We start from the raw sequence: 12,295 nt of genomic DNA, 5'->3' as shown, positions 1-12,295 counted from the left end.
CATGCTCATGTAAGTTTCTGTTGTCTTCCTATGGGGCGTAGGTCCCCCTGCGGTGTAGGTCCCCCAATAGTAGTTCATGCGTACGTACATATGGGGCGTAGGTCCCCAAATAATTGTTCATGTATATGTTCATATAGGGCGTAGGTCCCCCAATAGTTTGTTTATGCGTTCATGTTTCATGCTCAATGCTCATGCTTAAATACTATACATTTAATTTCATGATCATACCTTTAACACATGCTTTCTTTATAAAACATAAACAGTCCAACATATCATTTCTTAGACAATTTGCATAACTTAAATCTCCAACTTATACTCACTCTAAAATCAAATATCATATTCATACTTCAAAACATCATCATAATTTCAATATACTCAAAAGTACTCAAATCATCCAAAACAGATCATAATCAACAGACAGTTGGTTCAGGTTTGTAGAACAATATATATTTTGCAATTCATCATATATGAAAATAATACTTCTCAGTGAGTAGAATACTCACCTTGGATTGCTCGTACTCTTGATTCCAACAATCCTAGGTTTAACCCGCAAAGTGCCGCTATTATTACAACACAATGCACCATTTAGCTATTTAACCAACAACTATAATAATTAGTACTTTGAATCGCTCAAAGGCTACGACACGAATTTTTTGTTAATTAACTAAACCTATACATGAAAATATTCATAAATTTGCAATTAAAATTTTTCAATTTATACAAATTATTATTTTTAGGACTTAATACCATAAATGCCTATTTTTCATGAAACTCATAGATGATTTGAGATTATTTAACACTTCCAATGCAATTAATCTATTAATTCACAATCTATGTTTTAAACACTTCATAACCCCTAAATTAATTTTACCCATCAAATTAGGATTTCTCATACTTAACCCATAATTATAAAACACTACCTTAATCACAATATCATTAACTCATAGCATTTACTAAGGGTTAATCCCCTAAAATACAACTAAAATCAAATAACTAAAAGTTAGGGTTTGAGAAAAACTCACCACAAGATCACCAAGCCAAAACCCAAGTTTTGGGTAGCTTCAAGTAAGTTCCAACAATCCCCAAATACCTAAAGAACATAGAGGATTAAACTCATTTATAGGATTTTACCCAAAAATCACAAAGTCATGAGTTTAGTGTTTTACCTCAAAGCGAACGATAGTAACGTAGATCCGAGTGCAAGGATCACGTTCCCGAAGACGGATCGAAGATCGGGCCGTTGGATCTTCGAAAATCACGATTTTTGTATATAGGAAAATGAGAAATCTCCCTCTCCCCCATTATCTCTTCTCTCGGCCATATAGACTACCTTTTCCCCCCTTTTTTGTTTAAGTGAGTTGCATGTGCGTCTCACACTTATTTATTTATTTGAGTTAAATACATTTTAGCCCCACAAACTACCACCCTTTCTCCTTATGGCCCCCCAAACTACCAATGCTTAGACTCTGGCCCTCCACCATTTTCTGATTTTTTGGCCTCATCCGTTTATTTATACCGTCAATTCTAACAGAAATTGGCCAAAAACTCAAAAATACCCCTCCCTTAACTGTGGGAATTTCAAAGTGTAGGAGGGGTATTTTCGAATTTCTGTTTAGAATTGACGGCATAAATGGACGGATGGGGCCAAAAAAATCAGAAAGTAGTAGTTTGGGGGGCCAGAATCTAAGCATTGGTAGTTTGGGGGGCCATCAAGAGAAAATGTGGTAGCTTGGGGGGCTAAAATGTATTTAACCCTATTTATTTTTATTTTTCTTTCTTTTTGAAGGGCCACATGGCCCTTCATTGTTTAGTGGTGGGGCACAGGTCTTGCGCCCTGCGCCTCACCACTTTTTTTTTTTTTGTTTTTTATATATATAATTACTTATTTTGTTTTGTTTTATTTTTTATTTCCTTATTTAAATTCTTTAATTCTTTTCTTTTTTTAATTTCTTTTCTTTGGACCTAAAATATTTTCTTGCATTTTAAAGACGCTAATTTAACTTAAATTAATTATTTATCCAAATTTCTTGTTTTAGTTATTACAAAGGCCCCATTTAGTAATCCCCCTCCCCTCCCCTTCCCTTATGGGAAAATTTTTTTTTTGAGTGTGAGTAAAAAGTAATTGATGTGATATAAAGTAGAAATAATTTATATGGAAAAGTAAAAAAATTTTGTTTTATAGTGAATTTTTTTTATTTAAATAATAATAAAAAATTGTTGATGTGATATAAAAAGTAAAAAAGTTTAAGAATGTTTTGAGTTGATGTTTTTTGGGAAAAGGTAAAAATAAGGGGAAGGGGGAGGGGATGAGGTTATTAAACGAGGCCAAAATGTCTTGGACATTACACACAATTGTCCATTTAGTGTCAGATGGGTCAGTCGATGACAATATCGTTGATCCACTTCTCTTGCCCACTGCACTTGCCAGTCCAGCTGCACCTGACGCCCCTGCCCATTTTAGACATGCCTCGTTTGCCTCCTTTCCTGTCAAGTACTTACATTATCTTTCAGCTAGGACATGTGCTGCCAGATTTGCTTCCATTCTCCCATGGTTTACTCTAAAAGATTGGAGTGACTTCACTTCTTCTTGGATGCCCTCTATAAAATGATCGAATCTGCTCTAATTGGATAAGGGTGTAGATATCGCATTGACTATTTGCATTGTATCGCCTTCCAATATGATATCAAAAAGATCAATTTCTCTGTTGAAGATTATCGCTTGTAATGTAGCCAATGCCTCAGCCATGCATGGTTGGATCCATACTCATGACTTGAGTAGTGTTACGGGCCAGGACTTTTCTAGCACAGTCATAGGCTATAATCCCACAACTAGAGTACCACTTCTCTTTGTTGAATGCAGCATCCCAGTTGACTTTGACCATTCCATGAGAATGTGCTATTCATGAGGCTGGAGGCCTCCCTTGGTGTGTAACTGTGCCCTCCATGTCCCTCATATTTTTATTTTTGAACTCTTTTGGTGAAACAATGGCTTTCCTGACCATCTTATCTAGATGACTGAAAGCACCCCTGTGCACTACTGAGTTTTGTCTGAACCATATTTTGCGTAATATCATGGCCCAAAGAGCCAGGTCCTTTGTGTCAAATCGTGCCATCATCTCCTAAAAATGGATACGAAAGTTACGCCTTCGACTGTGCTATAATATCAGAGTAAATGTCCTGATTTTTAACTTGTACTTTGTAATTTACCTCCTATTTATTATAACTCTAGCCAACATTGGTACAACAATGCTGGCATGGCTACACGTGGCTTCTCAGATCTCTCTGACGTGACAATCTTCTACCGCTTTATAAAGTCAAAATATCCCTTGGCTATTGCTGATTTTTGTTGTTATCTAAATACTTTTTATGTTTTTTCGTTAATCTTTACTCGTAAGCCATAACGTGTCAGCCATGGCGACGGTCTTGCTGCCACCTCTTAACATCACAACTACCTTCTCATTTCGTGTCAACGCGCCCACAAATTCTCTTTCTGTCTACACGAAGCTCACTCTCTCTGTTCCGCTTTTGCTCGGAGGCTTTTGGTCCATTCTCTCTCTCTTTGCTTCCCTCTGTAAGTATTTCGATGAACTTGTTTTATGGTCATTTGTTTCTGATTGTGTCTCGCTGCATGGGTTTTTGTTCTCGCTGTCTTTTTCTAATCTAAATAGTGTCTTTTTTGTATGGAATTCAGGTTTTAATGCATAAGGGATTGCTGGGTTTGCATGTCATTCTATTTGGTTTGCTTGTATTTGATTCTTATTTGACTTTGGTTCTTCTATAGTATTTGGTCTTAGAAATGGTTTTTATTGTAAAAAAATAAATAAAAGAAATTACCCCGTCTGATTACAGATTGCCTAATTTTGTTTTAGAACCATGGCTAAACTTGGTGTGGATTGGATGGATTGGAGTGCAATGAAATCGTTATATTTTCTTTCCCAATTAAAGGATTTTTCTACCACATGAGCACATGTTGCTTGAAACTCAAATTTTAGCCCTCAGCTGAGTCTAACCCTCATTGGAATTTCAAGCTTCCCGGAGGAGCCAGAAGAACAACCCTGTTCTTGCATTTGGAAACAGAACAGCAATATTAAGTTGATAAAACTTTTAAGAGGGTGCAAGTAGTTTTGAGCGTTTTGTGTTTAGAGTTGTTTGTTAATGCTTTTATTTTTTGCTAAAAAGAAAAAAAGAAAAAAAAAAACATGATCAAACTAGGCCAATTGTCTTTCAAATTGAAGGCTAACTGAGAGCTACTTTGGTGTTTCAATCAACTTGGGCTATATTTTGGTCATTCCATGTACAGATTTCATCTTTTAGTTTCTCCATAGTGCCGTATGCTATTTTGATTATCTGTGGAATGTCTTTGCGTTCCACGTCCTTTACTTTTTCATATGGGTTCTCTCCTCTGCCTCTCTTCCTTTAACTGTTGGACTAATAATTTGGGCCAATGTTTAAGTCTTAGTTATCCTTGAACATTTTCGCATGACTAGAAGAATTGATTCATCTGACCATTTATCAGATCAAAAAATTAAAATTTATGAATGTACGGCTATTCTTAAATATTTCTATTTGAAATTTTTCTCTGCAATCATGAGGTACTTTGCTTCCTTTTTATTTAGGCACTTCTAGTGAGCAGCGTTTTTTTTTTTTTTTTTTTTTTTTTAAAAAAAAAATTTAATTTGGTGGACCATTGGGCTAAGTCAACTGAAAAAAAGGAAGAAAACAGTAACTTGGGAAGTAATTTGAAAAGCTAACTGATATTTTTATACCTAATTTGTGAAGATGTTTGCCAAGTATGTGCTTGATTCTTTTGACTTTATAACTGCAACTTGCATTTTCATATTCTTTCTTGTTTTATGACAGTATATTTACTCTCTTTTTTTCCTTTTGAAAGGTGCCATCTATTTTCTGGATTTGGGAACTCAAAAATTTTGGCTACAACTTTATTCAACCTGTTCACAAGTAGTTGAGCAGGAAGGCATCGATAGTGATGGATCTGATGACACTGTTTTATGAGTTAATGACCACCACAATAATTTTGGTGACATGGCCATTCTGGCTTTTCAAAGTGGCATGTTTTTTTGGCATGAAAACTGTTTTCGTTATTATTCACACTTCGATAGAGTTGGTAAGCGCTGCAATCTGCTTCCACCTGAGTCTACTCTCCAGAGCCATAATTTTGACAGTTGCTCTTATATCCCTGCCAGCACAGATTTTGAATGCCTTGCAGAGAGAGAAGCAGGTCAGTATTATATTTGGTTAGTGATTTCTAGTCTAATGCTTTCTGATTATTGGATACGAGCTTGTGATTTTCTTCTAAATGTCCATTTGCTGGAATTATATGATAAATTTTTTAATGAGTAGTGAATGAGCATGCTGACAGGATACAGTAGCAGGCTGTAAATAAAGGAAAATCACTGGCATTTAGCCGTTTGTCTATTGTCTATTGCTATACTTTTCTGTTTCTTTTGCTCTTTGCACAATTATCTACTATAAGGAGCTATAAAGACTCAAATTATGATTAAACAATAATATTTTCTATCCATGATTCATCCAACAAGAGACAAGCTTTTTGTTCACATGTGAGTCAGAAGGGTAGAACATTTAGCTGTAACCCAATTTGAATTAAACACTAGCATGTAGCTCATGAAATCTCCGGGTTTTATGATTTACATCTACTTTAATTTTATGTGACATTACTGAGTTCTAGCTCAAACTGTACCTTGGAAGGTCTTGAGTTCAAAACACATTTAGTGTTTTTAACTTACCAATAAAAAAAGTATTTTATAGGAGAGGTTCCCCCCCTCCCCCCAAAAAGGAAAAAAAAAAAAAAAAAACTTCCCGAACCCCCTAATAAACCTGCTTTTTAACATCTCGAGACACCAATTCACCAATTAAGAAAATCATTGTGTTACAAACTTATTAATCACTGGTAAATTCTTCAGTAAATAGTAACATTATATCAACTCTAGATCAAACACAATTATTCTGAAACTAAGAACCTGCTGGAAACATTAGTTTCAGTGAGTTAAACATGAGTTTCAGTAAGTTATTGCAAATATTCACCACTGTCCACCATAATTTTGTTTTTTGTTTTTTTTAAAAAATATTAACAAGCTCTCTAGGTTAAGTGCATGCATGATTTCATATTGTTTTTGTGGAGCTAGATGTACACTAATAAAGCAAAATTAGGTTTGACTAAACACAAATGGACTAGTTGATACCATTTGAGTATTTTGAATATTGAGAGAAGGTGGGAGACTGTCATACATGATCGTTTTATCCATCTAGCATTTATTTACGTGAATGTAGAAAATGTAACGACATTGAGTGATATATTAGTGGTAAGGTGCAAATGTTGGCTTGCAAGAAAAAAGAATGGTGATGAAAACCCCGACGGTTTCTGCAAATAAATATGAAAATTACATCCACTCTTGACAAAATAAGCATCAAGAAAGAAATAGTTAACTCAAAAGGGGAGAAATAAAATAGAATATGAGTACACAAGGGAAAATCTTGAAATATGACGTGTCACGAAATTCGCCAATGATGATATCCTCAGGCTGGGACCCATCTTTTAGGGAATTTTGCAAGACCACTACGTCCGGCTACTCAAGTACTTGGTAATGCTCTCTGGGTTGATTTTTTGGGTAAATCAATCCCTTGTAAGCGACTTTTTCATATTGAGTAAATGTTGCTTGCATGTAGACAAGTGGTCCATATTTTATGGGTCTATCTAATATGTATGATGATGCAACGCTTCTTAGTTGGTTGATGATTACTGTATACAGTGTTGGATCCTGAAGATTAGATTGTTCCAGATCATTACTTAGTATGCCATTTGGCTGTGACAACAACTAGGCATCTACCAGTTGTTTATGGTCTTTTCAGACAGTGACATTTAATGGAAATCAAGAAAAGTAATTCATGGCCATTGAATTGAAGTCTGCAAAGTTCTTAATGAATTAACAGAATGTCTCTTGACCTTGGCCAGAACAAGTACCTGCGAACCTACAGTACCAGTTAGGGGTCAACCATAAGTTGCTCTTCCAAGGAAAATTTTAAAAGGTTCCCACAAACATTTGAAGCATCTTAACAGGACATGTTGTTTGTTAGAGCATTGTGACACGTAATGTAATGTGTCTCACCTAATTACAAATATTAGTAGAAACATAGGACGTAATATTTTCATATCATTTTTTTTTTTCATTTTTCTCTTTAAAGGTAGTTATTAGTTAGAAGGTGAGTTGAAAATTTTAAATTAAATAGGATAAGTAATGTCACCCTGACAATTTTTGGGATGGGTCTTCCATCACTCAATTTCTGCTGCCTGTTCACTAGAGTGATTTACAAAATTTGCAAGAGTTTTCATTGAAGGTAATCATCCAATAGTTATTTTAAATGTGCAACCTTTTTATGTTGTTCTGAATTACTGATAGTAGTTTGTTTGGTTGAGGTCCTAATTTTACAGCTGACTACGAATATATGAGAACTAGCTGCTAGTTGAAATTTGCAGAATGATTTTTCCCCCCCTTAAGTATTGGGAATTCAAGAAATTTCTTGGACCATTTGATTGCAGATACACACGATAAATAGATAATTTGGGTTGCTTTCAAGACAGTTAAATTGTGGAGGCTGGGGGTGTTTTGAAGCTTATTATGAGGAGCGGTCGACATTCAAAGAATTAGACATTTGATTTAATTAAATTTTTGACATTCGTGGAAGCTGTCAATAGTATCTGAGGCACTTGTTACTAAGTTCAATACAACTGATCTGGCAATCTCGTTTTGGGTATTTCCAGAGCATAAGAGCATTTTATGAATGGGATCTTTATGAATGGGATCATTTTCTTTAGATAAATATGTCACATAAGAATGTTGATAAATATTCCCCGAAATTGTTCTTATTATCATGTAATAATTTCTCATTGTAGCCCTCAATATCTGCAATATTAAACGTACCATTAGATGAGTAGTCTAGCAAAAGTTATGATTCGCCAGGCCCAAAATAGTTTACTAGAAAAAAATTTTGAGTAATTTTTCCTTTTCAGTGCTTGAATCATCATTATTTTGATAATAACTGTGTACAGATATCCTTAAGCTGGCCTCCAAATTGCTTTAAAAGAAAGCAGTGGTCAGTTGGATTTACGCTCCATCTAGACTCTAAGATGAAGGATTACATTGGTTTTCTTGCCTGCTTTTGCTGCTGATAGGGTGTATCTGTGACTTTTGAACACTCAGCTTGTTGCGTCCCTGACAATCCGTCAGAAAGTCTCCCTTTAATGCTATTACACATTTTCTTATGCTTGAATTTTTCAACTCCCGATATGTTCTAGATATGAGATGGTGGTTATTCTCTGCAGCTCGAACTGTATCTGCATGATATGCAGATTGAATTGGAGAATCTTGTGTGGGATAGGAAGGAATTGCAAGAACATCTTCAAACAGCCATGAAAGAGGGTAAAATGATGGAGTTGATATTAGCAGAGCTTGAAGAGGAATATGACAAGGCCATTGCCAAAATTGAACAATTAGAGGGTGAGGTACTGATCTTATACTGTTGAATTTTTTTACGAAATTTTACTTGCTGGTTCCAGTGGCTATTTTCTGTAGATGTCAGAGGGCGATCTAAGGTTTAAAGTCTTAACTTTCTAAGTTGTTGTTATGGGCAATCATGTGGCATTGCCTTGCAAGCTAAGATACATCTTAGGTTGTGTTTATGTCGGTTTAATATTTTTTTTGGGGGGGAAATTGTTCGGCTAACAGCCTGAGAATGATCCCGAAAATATTTCCTGTTTTTTAGCTCACACTAAAGTTAATATAAAAGATCAATACAACTTAACGTCTGCATACAGAGGATAGTAGAGAATGATATCCAATTTAGCTCTGATTATGTCAAAATGACCAACTTCAATAGTGCAGTCTAAGACTTAGAAATCACATCAAGCAAGACGTGCCCGCCTCATAGTCTTCATGTACTATTAAAATCAGAACACCACCAATAAAAATCAACAAGGTTGGTTTATATGCTTCCATTTATATTGTGTCCTCTAATTATTTTATTCAATATCTAAAATAACTACATTAGGTTGTTGCTGATGTTGGACCAAATTGCATCTTCTCCCCCACATGGATATAAAGGAGGAGATGACATATTCACTCTCATACATGCACAAGTTATATTCACCTAAAAAACTATTACATAAGGTTGCGTTTTGGTTGGGGTTGAACTAAGATTATAGACAATGGCTCATGCCACATGATTCAGATCGCTTGATGATTGATATCGTTAATCAATGGCTAGAAGAGATGCACTCTGCTGTATAAGAGCAGATTAGTGATCCACTTTAGTTAAAATGGTTTCAGGACCCAAGTTTTTTGCATTATGGTTTGTTGATCTCACACAGAAGATAAGTGATCCACTATAGTTAAAACGTTATCAGGAACAAAGGTTTATGCATTAGGGTTGTTTATTTCAACCATTTGATTTTGCTCTAATCTGTTCAATTTTAAAGAAAATATAGGCTGATCTCCACTATTTCATCCATATATTGTTTTAGACAATATGAGATATATTTCAGGGTTATGTTTCTGACTGAACATCATTGTGAGAGACTTGATTTTTATGCCCAATATAGATGTATGAGAATATCGCCTCTTAGTTATGGGCTGGAAACATAGGTAATAATATTTTCACATGCTCAATACCTTTTAGGATGTGATAAGTACATAGACATTGTGTGAGAGGGGGAAATTGGTCAAGGAAATTCTTGCAAGGTAGATGGTCCAAAGATTGTTAGAATTGAAGCAATGCAAGAGATGCAAATCCAAATTACAACTATTAGCTCTTGAATCCTAAAGTAACCTAGGTTTCTTTGAGGAATTCCAGCCGCTTTTGTTGTCTATATGCAGAATTTTTTGGCGGATTCTTTTGAGAATTCTCATATTCTTTCTTCCTGTACTGACAAACTGTAACGAGTATTAGATAAGTGGGCTTTGGCCTTAATAGCTTAGTAGGCTGGGCTTAGTTTACCTTTAGTAATAATGGGCCTGAGTTGTGTGTATATAAAGGCCATTAGCCTAATTGTAGAGGACATCGGTTTAGTGATTTATTTACTGTGGTAAATTGGAGGCTGAGCGCCTCGAATGCTCTGGAGACTGGACATCTCGCAGAGTCCATTTCATTTTGTAATTTTCTTTTATCAATTTTATAGAATTAGATTGTTCTTCCATTTCTCACATCAATTCATCAATTTCTTCTTCAATTCATCATAATCTTCCATTTCCATTTACAAATTCTTAAATCAAAACCCTAGATTTCCATAAACAGATTCGGATCTGTTACACAAACAATTTCAGAAGAACAGGGAGAAAGAGAGAAAAGATTTCAAATGGAAAAGATTTCATAATTCCAGATTACAAGCTGTTTCATTGGAGCATGAGTGTGGTAAATGTGTCATTTATCTGAATGAATCAATGAGTTTTTGGATGTTGGTCTTCAGATTCTCCCTCATTATAGCTCACCTTCCCACCATGCTACTTTAGGTCAACGCAACAACTTCAAGGGGCTAAAAGTCATGGGAAATAAACCGTTAGTTGATGCAAAGATGGACATTTGTGCTTGAAATTGCACTCTTAGTTTTCAAATTTGTGAAGGTTTTCACAGTGGGAATTAGCATCAGTAAACATAGTTGAAACTATGGTTGATCAAAAGGCTTCAATATTCAGTTTATTTATTAATTGTTATTGATTGTTTTTTCCAAGTTGTCTTCCTATTGTAATTTTTTTCGAGGAAAAAATACAAAATTAGTTTTTTGGTTTACCTCAGTAACAAATAGCTCCACGTGGTATCAAAATGAACTCAGAGGCCCCTAAGATATGCCTGAAAAACAATTTACTTCCTATAGTCATATTTTATTCACTGATTTAACAGATTCCGTTAGTGTGACTCTAGATTAAATATGACATGTGTCATAATTTTATTGGCTATGATATGTCACACTAACGGAATATGACTGTAGTGAGTAAATTATTTTTTTGGCTTACCTCAGTGACCTCTGAGTTCATTTTGATACCACAAGTAGCTTTTTGTAAATGAGGTAAATCACAAGGATTGATTTTGCATTTTTATCAAGTTATGTGTCATGTATCAATAAAAGTATCCTTGTTTAATACATTGCTGACCGTTGTATGCCTTCTGGACAGTTTCAGGATTTGAAAAATGAGAATCTTTGGCTGAAAGAAATTCAGGCTAAGGAATATTGGAGAAGTAAAGGTCCAGATGACACAGGCAATGGCCAAAACAGTGGCCTTTCTGACAACCATGGCATTCCCTATGGGATCCCATCATTGAAATCCAGTGGTATCTTTCTCCAAGACCTGATGATGCCCAAAGACATTTGGGGTGATGAGAGCAAAACGAAAACAGAGTATCTCAATTTCATAAAAGCCAGAACAAAATCTTGTGGGTCTACCCCACCAATTAACCCTGAAATCATCACCAGACAAGCAGATGTGAATGGAGTCCTTGACAAACGCAGGGAGGCTGCACTTTCAAAGAGCGTTTTCAGTGCGGTATTATCGCTTTTGGTTGGAATGATTATCTGGGAAGCTGAAGACCCTTGCATGCCCCTTGTGGTTGCCCTTTTCACAGTAGTCGGCATGTCGTTGAAGAGTGTAGTTGAGTTCTTCTCCACCATAAAGAACAAACCTGCTTCTGATGCAGTCGCACTCTTAAGCTTCAACTGTTTTATTCTTGGCATGCTTACCTACCCAGCACTGCCAAGAGTTGCCAGAATGTTGGCTCCTGTGTCTGTGAGAATTATGGACCAAATGGTGGGCTTGCTTTGGTCTCTCCTTTCCCTAGCTTGAAACTGCTTGGCTCTTTTTTGCTTTGTACTTATCGTGTACATGTACCATAGACCTTGGACCATGAAGTTTGTTTATTGTGGCAATGCTCTTTATAGCTTGTACTATAGAGGTTGTCTACTCCTTTTCTGTATTTTTATCTAAGGTTAGTGAATTTCTGTGGTAGGTTTTATGTTGGCAAATTCAGGATCAAAACTGGTTTGGTTGTAAGTTCTAGGTGTAGTTGTTAAGTTGGAGTTCAAAACTATGTAAAGTTTAAAATTAAAGATTAGAAGTTTTTGTCCAGATGTGTTCAAAGGAGGTTTCAATGCATTTTAGGAATTGACCTCCCGAGAGGATCGATCGCAATGGCGGTTGGAAGTCGTTCGAATGGAGGACTTAAAGGGTTTAAAGTTCAAGCTCTTGAGAGGCTCAGTCATAAGAGTTGTTGC

The 12,295-nt window shown here is 35.6% G+C and overlaps 1 protein-coding gene across 2 annotated transcripts; it reads left to right on the top strand.

Moving 5' to 3' along the window:
* Nucleotides 1–3,476: 3,476 nt before the first annotated feature.
* On the top strand, nt 3,477–12,046 carry LOC133853694 (uncharacterized). Of its 2 annotated transcripts, XM_062289696.1 has the most exons (5): nt 3,477–3,571; nt 4,892–5,125; nt 5,210–5,239; nt 8,360–8,539; nt 11,202–12,046. In XM_062289696.1, exons 2-5 carry the CDS (start codon nt 4,988–4,990, stop codon nt 11,865–11,867), a joined length of 1,014 nt encoding a protein of 337 aa, XP_062145680.1. In that variant the 5' UTR covers nt 3,477–3,571; nt 4,892–4,987; the 3' UTR covers nt 11,868–12,046. The 2 variants fall into 2 exon arrangements, with proteins under 2 accessions (XP_062145680.1, XP_062145679.1); XM_062289695.1 differs by having other exon boundaries at nt 4,892–5,239.
* The last annotated feature ends 249 nt before the right edge of the window (nt 12,047–12,295 follow it).

Source organism: Alnus glutinosa, chromosome 13 (genome assembly GCF_958979055.1).
Source record: "Alnus glutinosa chromosome 13, dhAlnGlut1.1, whole genome shotgun sequence".
NCBI classification, from domain to species: Eukaryota; Viridiplantae; Streptophyta; class Magnoliopsida; order Fagales; family Betulaceae; genus Alnus; species Alnus glutinosa.
The sequence above is the reverse complement of the archived record's forward strand: the minus strand, read 5'-3'. Positions and strand labels throughout refer to the sequence as shown.